Raw genomic sequence first — 13,048 nt, 5'->3', positions numbered from 1 at the left:
AGTTTGGCCACCCCTGCTATAGACTGGCAAAAACAGAGGGGGGGGAGGGGGAGCACGCCATGCTTTTTTGGAAAAAAAAATTGCTTTCAAACTTAAAAAAAAAAAAAAAAAGCCCTCAGTGGGCAGTGGGGATTTGCACGGTCTTTTATGCTTTGCCGACAAGCTGTTTTTGTAGAGCTTGACATATGACCAAGTGAAAATGGTTTGAATATAACAGTGCACTAAAGCCCTAATTTTCCAGTCAGTGGTTTCCAATATGTTATTTCTATTTTATATGATGTCTAGCATGACCGCCTCCCCAAGAGACAAGAGATGATGGTTTCCTTCATCAGAGCACCTCGTGTGGGTGATCTGTATTTATCCAACACCATAATTCCAGCCCAATAACTGGCCAGCCTGCCCTCTTTCCCCATAAAAGAAATGGCCAGTTAGTTTTGTCAAGGAAAAGCTTTCTCTTTGACACTGTACTATGAGTGTTGAAAATGAGAGCAAGAAGGATAGCTGTCTGGGTGTAGTGGCTCCAAAACTCCAGAGATAATCTTGTGTTACTAACTGAAGCCATACTTTATCTCACACTCAAGAATTCTGAAGAGAAGGCACTCCCGTTCTGCCAAGATTTGCAACTGGCACAGGAGGGAAGCTGGGCCAGGGAACAGGAAAGAAGTTAGATGTGGCTGGGGACCAAGGCATCTGAAGGACCATCTTCTGTCCTAGACCCGTGCCAGTCTGGTTTCCGGCCGGGCCACGGGACGGAGACGGTCCTGGTCGCCTTGGTGGATGACCTCCAGCGGCAACTGGATCGAGGCGGTGTGGCGGTGCTGATGTTACTAGATCTGTCGGCTGCATTTGATACGGTCGACCATCAGTTGCTGATCTGCCACCTCGCCGACATAGGAGTTAGGGGGTTGGCTTTACAATGGCTTTCCTCCTTCCTCATGGGTCGGGGACAAAGGGTGGCGATTGGGGGTGAGCGATCCCAGAGGCGCACACTAGACTGTGGGGTGCCTCAGGGAGCAGTTCTCTCCCCGATGTTATTCAACATCTATATGCGCCCCCTCGCCCAGATTGCCCGGAGGTTTGGGCTGGGCTGCCATCAATATGCAGATGACACCCAGCTCTATCTACTAATGGACGACCGGCCCGCCTCCGCCCCGCGGAACCTGGACCGGGCTTTACAGGCTGTTGCAACGTGGCTTAGGCTGAGTGGGCTGAAGTTGAACCCAGCGAAGACAGAGGTTCTCTGTGTGAGTCGTGGCACTCTGGGGAAGGAAATATCTCTCCCGGCCTTTGACGGTGCGCCGCTGAAGGCGGCGCAGCGGGTAAAGAGCTTGGGTGTTTTACTGGAGCCTTCATTATCAATGGAGGCCCAGATAACAGCCACTGCCAAGTCAGCATTTTTCCATCTGAGGCGAGCGAGGCAGTTGGCCCCTTTCCTAGAGCGTCAGGACCTAGCAACGGTGATCCATGTGACGGTTACCTCAAGACTGGACTACTGTAACGCCCTCTACATGGGGCTGCCTCTGTGCCGGACCCGGAAGTTGCAGCTAGTGCAGAATGCGGCGGCCAGGCTGCTGCTTGGTCTCCCAAGATGGGAGCATATACGGCCGGGGCTACGCAAACTTCACTGGCTGCCGATTGTATACCGGGTCCGGTACAAAGTGCTGGTTATTACCTTTAAAGCCCTATATGGCCGAGGACCGACCTACCTGGGACCGTCTCTCCGCAGAGAGCACTGAGGTCAGTAGGAAAAAACAGATTGACCATCCCTGGGCCAAAAGAAGTTAGGCTTCAGAATACCCGCACACGGGCCTTTTCGACCGCGGCCCCATACCTTTGGAATCAGCTCCCAGAGGAGGTGCGGGCCCTGCGGAACCTTGATCAGTTGCACAGGGCCTGCAAGACCACCCTCTTCAAACTGGCGTTCACGAACGGCTGAACTATAAGTGTATAATAAAGGAAACATCAAAATGGTTTGGTTTAGAGATCTGCCATCACTATACCAACTGACAGGCATAGCGTCAAATAATAATGTTACTGTCAGACCTAATACTGTTAGATTTAGTAATGTTTTTAATTAAGTATTGATTGGTTTATTATTGTATTGTTTATTTGGATGTTGTTAGCCGCCCTGAGCCTGCTTGGTGGGGGAGGGCGGGATACAAATAAAATTTTACTTACTTACTTCTCCCCTACTGTCCTGTCCAGGAACGAAGATCACAGGAATAAGAATATGTCAGTGTTTTAAATTTTGGGTTTTATGTTCTTTTTTTCATATATCAACTTATTTATACATCACAAATAAATACATTTCATTATTGCTTATTACCTTCTACAAATCAAACTGAATACTAACAAATAAATAAACCCCTTCCTCTTTATCTTATTTCCTTTCTTTACCTGATTTCACCCGATCCCCGTACCACTTTTCCTAATTCTTATTCTAATCATAATTATATTCTTTCTTTTGTTTCCAAAACTTCTTTACTTCTTCACAGACTTTCATCTTTTCATACTTAATTTTTGAAACTTTAACTATCTTCTCTCATGCCTGCAAAAGAAAGCTGGACAGGGTTACCTCAAGAACTGGGTGCTGTAGAAGAATCTCTACAGTTGGAGGTTGGGGGGGGGCACACCCACCACCTCCTTGCTACTCCATTAGCTTTAACAATTCATTTCCCATTTTCCATTCCCATTTATCATATCTTTATCCTATCTTCTAGAGAATATATACATATTCTTCTATTAATGCTCCTCAAGAAAACATAATTTCCCGATTCAAAACATACTTTCCCAATTCAAACTCTTTCAGACTTAAGTTTAATTACACTGGCTATTAGTTCCTTGCCAGATGCCTCATTATATGCAGTAAAAGTTTGATTTTCCATATTGACCACTAGATCATCTAGTGATAACCATCTATATAGAATTCCTTTGTCCCAAAGAATCTTTGTTGTTCCTCTCAATCTCCTCCTTGCATTAATTACTTCAGCTGGGATATCAGGAAATAAAAAAACTGTCATGTCTTCAAGGCACAGTCCTTGTTTGTCCCTGGAGATTTAAAAAAGTTTGTTTTTCATCTGTAGTTGTTTAAATTCCACAACAATGTCCGGGGAAACGTTATCAGGAGCCTTTCTGGAAATATTTAATCGGAAGGAAGAGGTGACAATTTCTTGGGAAGGCTCTGCTTCTCCTTTTGTGAGAAGAATCTGACTCAGCCATCTATTTAAAGCTGTAGCAAGGTTTTCCGTCTCTCCAAAATTTACCAATATTCCACGGAGTTCGGCCTTTCTTTCTCTTAATTTTAACTCCTGGAGTATAATCTTATTTTTGGCCCAAGCCTCAAAGTCCTTAAAGTTTTTCAAATCCTCTGCTGTCTGTTTTGCCGTCTGATATGTAGCTTCAGCTTTTTTATCTGTTGTTTTCAGCGCTGCAGTGTGTTCATCCAATTTCTTATGAATTGGTTCGACTGACTGTTTGAGAAGTCCAAGTTCCTTTTTTAATTGCCCAACCTCTCCACTAAGAGACCTTAAATCACTCTTAATTTCATTCTTTATCTCTGTAAGGGCATGCAATATCTCAGTCTGTTCACTTCGGCCACCATTTCCTCTAGCAGAGAAGTCTCCAAGTCAGAATCTTCAGATTCTAAGTCAGTTTTACCCTTTCTGGGAGGTCTACAAGGAGGGTTTTTAGTACCTTTTTTTGCTCTAGTCCTTCCCATGCTTGACTTTGATGTTCTTTCCAAAATTGGCTGTGTTTTCTGGGAGTAGTCGTTAATCTTCCAAAGGAATAGCAGGAGCGTAGGAGGGATGCAACCGGCCTGAAGCTCAGTCATCACGCTCTCCCACTCCCCGGGTTTTATGTTCTTAATGTATTTTACTTTATGTATGAGTCCAATGCCACCTTTAAGACCAACAAAGTTTAATTCTGGGCATAAGCTTTCCTATGAATGAGCACAAAGTTTATACTTCAAATTAAACTTTGTTGGTCTTAAAGGTGAAACTGGACTCAAACTCTGTTCTGTTGCTTCAGACCAGGGCTTTTTTGTTTTTGTTTTTGAGCAGGAACACACAGGAACATCGTTCCGGCTGGCTTGGCATCAGGAAGAGTAGCCTAATATGCAAATGAGTCCTGTTGGGCTTTTTCTACAAAAAAAGCCCTGCCTCAGACCAACACAGCTGCCCATCTGAATTTATTTTGTGCATTTTATCTATGTTGTAAGAAGTCACCTGGAGCTGCATAAGGAAGAAAGGTGGCTGATGAACATTTTAAATACACAAAGAATACATGTGTATATTCTTTATATATGTGTATATTCAATATATAATATAAATATATATTGAATATATGTGTATATTCAATATATAATAGCGCCCACGCATCGGGCCAGACACACTGACCTGATCTTTGCGACGGGAGTTGTAGTGGATCAGATTTCTGCTGAAGCAGTGCCATGATCTGACCACTATGCCCTGAGGGCCCGTGTGGATATTCCACCCCTACCCCGTTTAGGCGGTGAGCAAGTTTTAGCTCGCCCACGAAACCAGATGAACCCTTTGCAGCTTCAAATGGCTTTATGGGATCCCTGGTCCTCTGGTGACTCGTTGGATGAGCTGGAGATCTGGAATAATCAGCTCTCTACAGCCATCGACGAGATGCCCCCCCCCCAATGTCCTCTTCATCCTCGTCCATGATCTGCTCCGTGGTATACCCCAAAGCTGCGATCGATGACGACTAGAGAGACAATGGCGGCACTCGTGACGAAGCTACGAGAACATCTTTTAAGTCATTTATGCGGACCTATGAGATGGCCATCCAGGCCACAAAGGCGTCCCAGATTGCGTCTGCAACCTCACGCCCAGCACAATTGTTTAGTATAATTCAGTCACTAACAACTTTACTGCAAGGTAAACCAAACGTTAAGAGAATTGGAAATTGGCTGTGAGGCTTTTGCAAGTTTTTTCACAGATAAGGTCTCGTCGCTCCGACGCGACCTTCCCGCCATAATTGATACAGTGAAAGAACTCGGGCACCGTGTCTTCTGGTTCAATTCTAGATTCCTTCAATCCACTCAGCCTGGAGGAAGTAGACAGGATCCTTTTTGCGGTACCTGTGGTTTGGACCCGTGCCCGTCCTGGCCACTACAAGATATTGTCAACAGATCCCTGTAGAAGGGATCTTTCCCACACCTCTTAAAGAGGCTGTGGTCCGTCCCCTCTTGAAAAAACCATCTGCAGATCCGGTCGTATTGGCGAACTATCAGCCGGTATCAAATCTTCCCTTTTTGGGTAAGGTTATAGAGTGGGCGGTGGCAATTCAGCTACAGGGATTCCTGGATGACACTTCCGCACTGGATCCATTCCAGTCCGGCTTTCGACCAGGTCATGGGAAGGAGACGGTTCTGGTCGCCCTCACAGATGACCTCTTGCGACATCTGGATTCGGGCAGCTCAGCGGTGCTGTTATTATTAGATCTGTCAGCCGCATTTGATACGGTTGACCATCAGCTACTGACTAGCCACCTTGCCGACGTGGGGATTCAGAGGTCCGCCTTACAGTGGTTGGCCTCCTTTTTCCAAGATCGGGGACAAAGGGTGGTGATAGGGGAGGAATCATCCCAAAGGCACCCACTTATATGTGGTGTGCCACAGTGTGCAGTTCTGTCCCCACTGTTATTTAACATCTATATGCGCCCCCTTGCCCAGATTTGCAGGAGGTATGGGCTGGGATGTCACCAATATGCAGATGACACCCAGCTCTATCTAAAGCTAATGGGTGGACAGTCCGACTGTACCCCGGAAAATCTAGACCTGACTCTTCAAGCCGTAGCATCTTGGCTCAGGCTGAGTCGGCTGAAGCTGAATCCGACGAAGACGGAGGTTCTCTACCTGAGCCGGGGTGGTCCGGGGGGGCGGGGAGGAGAGATCTGTCTGCCAGCTCTTGACAGGTTGTCATTAATACCGGCCCCTAAGGTCAAGAGCTTGGGTGTTCTCCTTGAGTCCTCTCTTACAGTGGAGGCCCAGGTAGCAGCCACTACTAGATCTGCCTTTTTTCATCTTCGGCAGGTGCGGCAGTTGGCCCCTTTCCTGGAGCATGACAACTTAGCAGTGGTGATCCATGCCATGGTCACCTCAAGAATAGATCACTGTAATGCCCTCTACATGGGGCTACCCTTGACACTGACTCAGAAACTACAGCTAGTGCAGAACGCTGCAACACGGCTGTTAATGGGGCTCCCCCGATGAGAGCACATTTGGTCAATGCTGAAAGAGCTGCACTGGCTACCTATTGTGTTCCAAGTCCGTTTCAAGGTGTTGGTATTGACCTTTAAAGCCCTTTACGGTCAGGGGCCTGTCTATCTGTGGGACCACCTTTCTCCACATGTTCCCCAGAGAGCACTGCATTCAGGGACAAAAAATCTATTGTTCATCCCTGGAGCAAAGGAGGCTAGGTTACGTTCGATGCAAGCTAGGGCCTTCTCGGTGGCAGCACCAGAATTGTGGAATGCTCTCCCGGAGGCCATAAGGGCCTGTGGCAAAATTTCTGGCTGACATCCTTAAATTTAATTCTGACCATGTTTGAATGCATCTGTAAGCTCTGTTTCATTTTGATTTTATCTCCAATGTTTAAATTTTTATATTCTGTGTATTTTTATCTGAATCTATTATGCCATTAAAGGTTTGGTATGGTAAAAGGGCTTGTGGGATCTTTCCACCTTCCGCAGAGCCTGTAAGACCGAACTGTTCCGACAGGCTTTGAGATCTAACCGGAAGAGAGCTGCCACCCGACATCATATAGGTGATCACCATCAGAAAAGAAGAACTCACTCATATTGTAGTGACACAGCACCACGAAATGTTTTTAAAATCCTAAATTGTAATTATGTTTTATTGGTTTTAACTTGTGAATATGAATGTTGTCAGCCGCCCTGAGTCCGCTTGCGGAGAGGGCGGGACAGAAATTTAAAGTAATAAATAATAATAAATAAATAAATGCGTAGCACAGCCACTACACTACTGCCCCCCCCCCCCGTCCACCTGGCCTCCTGAAAGCCAGGGTTCCTCCTCTGCTCCAGAGCCAGCCGCTGGAGCAGGGGTGGTGGTGGTCACGGCAGCTCCCCCCTCTCTTTTCTTGTCATTTTCCCTTTCAAAGCGAAGTGCTCCTAACTGTGTGCTCCTAGACCATGAAAACCAAGCTGTGCTTCTGCGCATTAAATAATGTATATTTATTTATATGGATTTTTAGGCTGCCCTCCCCTGTGCAAACAAGGCTCAGGATGGCAAACAGTAAAAAACACATTCATAAATTAGTAGAACAATTCAAAACAATGAATCACACACAATTAAAAACATTTCCAGATGGCACTAAAAGACTTCAAGTTGTGCCACTGCCTCACGGGGGAGGCAGGAAACGCTGAGGGGTGAGTCCCAGACGAGACTATATCCATTGCAGGCCTCAACCAAAAGAAGTGCTGCCTGACAACCAGGCAGCACAGTGGGGAGCTGAGTACAGATTCTGACACTGCTTGTGGAGGCAGTGAGCTTGGGCCTCAGGAATCCATGCTTCCCAAATGGTGGTGGCTCCCACTAGCTGGCATGGTACGGAAACCTCATGACCAAGTCAGGAGGCTGCTGGCACTACTTGGGGGAGGGGCTCAATTCAACACAAGCACTCAAGCAGGAATTCATCAAGAGGCCGCAGTGATGACAAGCTTACGATCATAAACTTTGTTGTGTGAATGGGGCCAGAAAGCACACATGGAGCTTCTTTGCCAGATGCTGACTTCATGCTTTCACATGAGACCCTTAACTTTCAAGTCAGTAGGAGAGCTTGGGGGTTTGCTCTTTTACTCACCACCAGACATCTTACATCACCATTAGCGTTTAAGAATATGACCCAACCCAGCAGAATCTCTACACAATCAAGGATCCAAACAGCTAAAACCACTTTAAATTAATCTCAAGAAGGGGCCATTCTATTACCTGGTTGGTTGCCCAAGGGGTCACCCTCATGCCTGCTGCTTTTGAGCACTACTAGGGGGTTTGTACACAAAGCAACAAAGGGGATATTTGCAGCCACACCAAGGGAAACAGAGAATCATAGAATTGGAAGGGATCTCCAGGGTCATCTAGTCCAACCCCCTGCACAATGCAGGAAAAACACCTCCCCCTAAATTCACAGGATCCAAATTGCTGTCAGATGGTCATCTAGCCTCTGTTTAAAAACCTCCAAGGAAGGAGAACCCACCACCTCTCGAGGAAGCCTGTTCCACTGAGGAATCGCTCTAATGGTCAGGAGGTTCTTCCTAATGTTGAGCCGGAAATGATTTTGATTTAATTTCAACCCATTAGTTCTGGTCCTACCTTCCGGGGCCATAGAAAACAATTCCACACCATCCTCTATATGACAGCCCTGCAAGTACTTAAAGATGGTGATCCTATCACCTCTCAGCCGCCTCCTCTCCAGGCTAAACATGCCCAGCTCCTTCAACCTTTCCTCATAGGACTTGGTCTCCAGACCCCTCACCATCTTTGTCGCCCTCCTCTGGACCCGTTCCAGCTTGTCTATATCCTTAAAATGTGATGCCCAACACTGAACACAATACTCCAGGTGAGGTCTTACCAGAGCAGAGTAAAGCGATACCATCACATCACATGATCTGGACACTATACGTCTGTTGATACAGCCCAAAACTGCATTTGCTTTTTTAGCCACCGCATCCCACTGTTGACTCATGTTCAGCATATGATCCACTAAGACCCCTAGATCCTTTTTGCACATACTACTGCTAAGACAAGTCTTACCTATCCTATAATTTTGCATTGGATTTTTCCTACCTAAATGAAGAACTTTACATTTATCCCAGTTAAAATTCATTTTATTGATTTTAGCCCAGTTTTCCAGCCAGTCAAAGTCATCCTGTATCCTGTTTCTGTCTTCTACTGTATTTCCAACCCCTCCCTATTTAGTATCATCGGCAGATTTAATAAGCATTCCCTCTATTCCTTCATCCAAATTGTTTATAAAGATGTTGAACAAAACAGGTCCCAGGACAGATCCTTGAGGTACACTACTTGTCGCCAAGAGAATGGGGAACCATTCACAAGCACTCTTTGGGTGCGATCTGTCAACCAGTTACAGATCCACCTAACTGTAACAGGATCTAAACCACATTTTACCAACTTGTCAACAAGGATAGTATGTGGAACCTTATCAAAGGAAAAGGAAAGGGAATGGCCCCTGTGCAAGCACCAGTCGTTTCCGACTCTGGGGTGATGTTGCTTTCACAACGTTTTCATGGCAGACTTTTTAAGGGGTGGTTTGCCATTGCCTTCCCCAGTCATCTACACTTTCCCCCCAGAAAGCTGGGTATTCATTTTACCGACCTCGGAAGGATAGAAGGCTGAGTCAACCTTGAGCCAACTACCTGAAAACCCAGCTTCCACCGGAGATTGAACTCAGGTCGTGAGCAGAGCTTAGGACTGCAGTACTGCAGCTTTAACATACTCCGCCACGGGGCTCTTCTAACCTTATCAAAAGCCTTACCGAAATCAAGATAAATGATGTCTACAGCATTCCCCTGATCTCTTTTCTCAAAAAGAGAGATGAGGTTAGTCTGACATGACTTGTTCTTGAGAAAACCATGCTGGCTCTTAGTAATCACACCCATTCTTTCTAAAAGTTCCAGGACCGACTGTTTGATTTGTTCTAAAACTTTTCCAGGTATAGATGTCAAGCTTACGGGTCGGTAGTTACCTGGATCATCTTTTTCCCCCTTCTTGAAGACGGGGACAACATTCGCCCGCCTCCAATCTTCCGGCACCTCCCCTGTTCTCCAAGAATTCTCAAAAATAATAGCCAGAGGCTCAGAAATTACATCCGCAAGCTCTTTTAGAACCCTTGGATGCCATTCATCTGGCCCTGAGGACTTCGTTTCATTTAAAGTAACTAGGTGTTTATGTACTACCCCTATGCTGATCCTAGGTTGGAACTTCATACCTTCCTTATATGTTCTGTTTTTGCCGTGTTGAGCACCATTTCCCTCAGAAGAGAAGACTGAGGAAAAATAGGAACTGAGCAGTTTTGCCCTATCTTCATTTCACTTTCCTGCCCTCACAATGGGTCTATCATGTCCTTGCTCTTTTTCTTACTCTGAATATAAGAACCCTTTTTTGTTGTGCCAGGATGATGGCAAAGTCCCAATACTATTTCTTGATCACTGGAACACCAAAGCCACTTCCTCAAGCTACAGCCTTCATGTATCTCAACCCCCCCCCCCAAAAAAAAAAGAAATAGTCTCCTCTTTCTTTTTTAAATCACACCAAAATGATGATGACAGAGTACAATGGAAAAGTAAGTTAGGCCTCCTGCTATTTCTCACTGTGTGTCTATTGAAGTTTTCTGTTTTACTGCAAGGGGGTGGGGAAAGGGATGACAGGACAGAGTTAATAATAAAATGGAAAGGGGCGGAAAAGGGAAGAGGCGATCCTTCCCCACAAATACAAGGCACAGACCACAGCGCAGCTGCCCAAGCCGGCACATCCCTGATTAGATTCATCATGAAGAGAGGAGTTCAATAATTATGACCGGCTATATCCACAGCTATTGAACCCGTAAGCACTTTTTAAATGAAAAATGCCCAGCAATCAATTTGAATGGTGTTTGTATTTAACAGACCAAAAACAAATGAAGAAAAGAGAAGTGTTTTATTATTAAGATTCATTGTTAAGATTCTCAACAATCGCTGGAAAAGAGCTCCTCACTTCTCAGCAACAAATGTAAGAAATCTGAGAAGTCTTCCCACAATAATGCTTGCCTGCAGACTTGCACCAGATCACTGTTTCACTTCCACTGTGCAACCATGCCTGAATTTTTCCACAGAACAAGTTTCTCAAACCACTTCAGTGTCTGAGCTAAGACTACACCCTCAGTTCAGAGCACACCTGAGAAGCCCAGGCAAGCAACTCTGTTTGCTACATCTGGAAAGAGGCCTGCCACAGAGCCAGCACAGATGAAGGTGGTACAGCTTGGTTGAAGTTCAAAAGGATGCTAAACCATTGGTATTTTGTTAGCAACCTTAAAGACAGCCCAAATGCAAAACAATCCACCTTGGACTTTTTAAAAAGGACCTTGAAGGAGCCTCCTGATTACAAAGGTCACATGCAACTGTAGTTACTATTCACAACTCAGCTGTTAAAAGGTCAGGAGACTCAACCTCAGAATGACTTAGAATGGGGAGTTAACATACAACTGTTGATCCAACAAGGCACTTTCTGGACTGTATTTAGAGCCTCAGCTGGAGCCAATAAAAAAAGCTCCACAAACAGATGAAAAACTTTGGGTTGCTTGCAGTAGGACATACAGAGCACTCTGGTAATGAAATATGAACCAGTTCCCCAGTGTACTTTGTATGCACAGCAAAATGTGTACAAATGACACCCAAGTGATCCATACACAAGTTGCTATTTTGGAAGGAGAGGAGAAACATCTGATATAGCTGCAACACCCCAGATATACTGGCTCAGGAATAAGGAGATAAGGGGTGCATGGGTTTTCAGACAAGGATGGCAGGAACAGCTTACCTTTCGCCAGTCTCTCCAGCCGCTTGCCATGTTCTGGTGGAATGGCATACCTGGCAAAGAAACAAAAAGACACCTCAGCAATGCTTGAAAGAATAGGCTGTCAAATCCTGATGCTGCATAGACATGGGGGGGGGGGGGGGCTCAGTCTCAAATTCTCCCTGTACAGGGACTGCAAGCAAGCAAGCTTCAGGCACATGTCTTGCCTGGGGAGAGAACACAGGAACAACCCTGAAACCTTATTTTGGGCATTTCATGTCTCTCATAATTTGGAGAGTAGGAGAAAGGCTAATAGTAAAGATATGAATAGAAAGATTCCTTTGGTCAACTGAAGGTATTTGGGGGATTCCTTCTAGGGCTTGTTCCTATCATCATCCCTGAGGCTCTTACCAAACATCTTTTGAAAAACCTCTGCAGCAAGGAAAAATCTCTGGAAGGGAAATTCTGCTATAGCCAGTGGCAGACCAGCACAGATCAACTTCACATGACCAAAGGTGAAAAAAGGGTTACTTGCAAAGATATGTCAGAGTCCAATTCCTTCATGGCTCCTTTCTCAATGAGGGCGCTGCAGGACTTAAACGTGGAAGCTGAGCATTCACTGCAATGCTGCAGCATGCACTTTTAATTTCTTTAAAGCAAAAGCCTAAGGGTTGAGGAGATGTATGGTTGTAGGGAAAATCTTGTATACACCCACAACCTACCTAAAATAATTAAGAATATGGTTAAACAAGGTGTCCCCAAAATGGTGCCAAAGGGTACCATGGTGCCCAATGACACCTTTCCTTGCTCCCAGCCACCTGTTCTTAGAAAGTAGGGTGTGGCCAGGTGAGACTTTTGCTCAGTAGGCTTCAGAATGGCTGTGCATTTTTTTTAGGTGATTTGGCACAGCATCAGTATCTTCACTGGGTGACTGAAGGTAAGCTGTGTCAATGTAAGAAAATATTTTTAAACAATGTGTTCATTTTAAAAGATATCCTGATAAGCAGAGTGTCTGCCTAAAATGTCAAAAGCTTACAACTTCTCCATAACCTCACTCCCTGACATTTAGTCTTCGGCTCCCCCTCCTTTGGCAGCCATTTTGGGATTGTGCCCACTGCCCTGTGTCAGAATTCCCAAAGCACCCACTGAGGACCTCTGGCTTGAACAGAAGAACATCACTGTGAATCAGTCTCAGGAAATCCTATGAAGGAAGATATGGGACAAAGAATTCCACAGGACACTGTGCAGAGGGGGAAGCCACAACGGAGCAAAAACTACCCAAAAAGGAAGCAGCAATCCCTCAGGGTTCAGCCTTGCCAGTCCATACCATGAGCCCGGGGCAGAAGATCCCCCACCAAGCTCTCTTGCTAGCATGAGCTCATAGAGGAAGCAGGAAGACAAACTGAGGAGACAGGCAGTTCCTTCCTCCCCAACTGGAGACAGAAAGATCAGCCTACTTTCTGCTGCCAGGGACTGTGGGTAAAAGGGTGCCCA

At 45.6% G+C, this 13,048-nt stretch overlaps 1 protein-coding gene across 2 annotated transcripts in view; it reads right to left on the bottom strand.

The window, feature by feature from the left end:
- The window catches only part of KDM4B (lysine demethylase 4B), a 211,953-nt gene that overhangs the window by 137,560 nt on the left and 61,345 nt on the right, over positions 1 to 13,048 (bottom strand). For both annotated transcript variants that reach the window (XM_060232874.1, XM_060232875.1), the window contains exon 5: positions 11,579 to 11,628. In XM_060232874.1, the coding sequence (XP_060088857.1) occupies positions 11,579 to 11,628 (50 nt within the window). The remainder of the gene's footprint in view (positions 1 to 11,578; positions 11,629 to 13,048) is intronic.

The sequence above is a fragment of the Heteronotia binoei genome, chromosome 2 (genome assembly GCF_032191835.1).
Source record: "Heteronotia binoei isolate CCM8104 ecotype False Entrance Well chromosome 2, APGP_CSIRO_Hbin_v1, whole genome shotgun sequence".
NCBI classification, from domain to species: domain Eukaryota; kingdom Metazoa; phylum Chordata; class Lepidosauria; order Squamata; family Gekkonidae; genus Heteronotia; species Heteronotia binoei.
The sequence above is the reverse complement of the archived record's forward strand: the minus strand, read 5'-3'. Positions and strand labels throughout refer to the sequence as shown.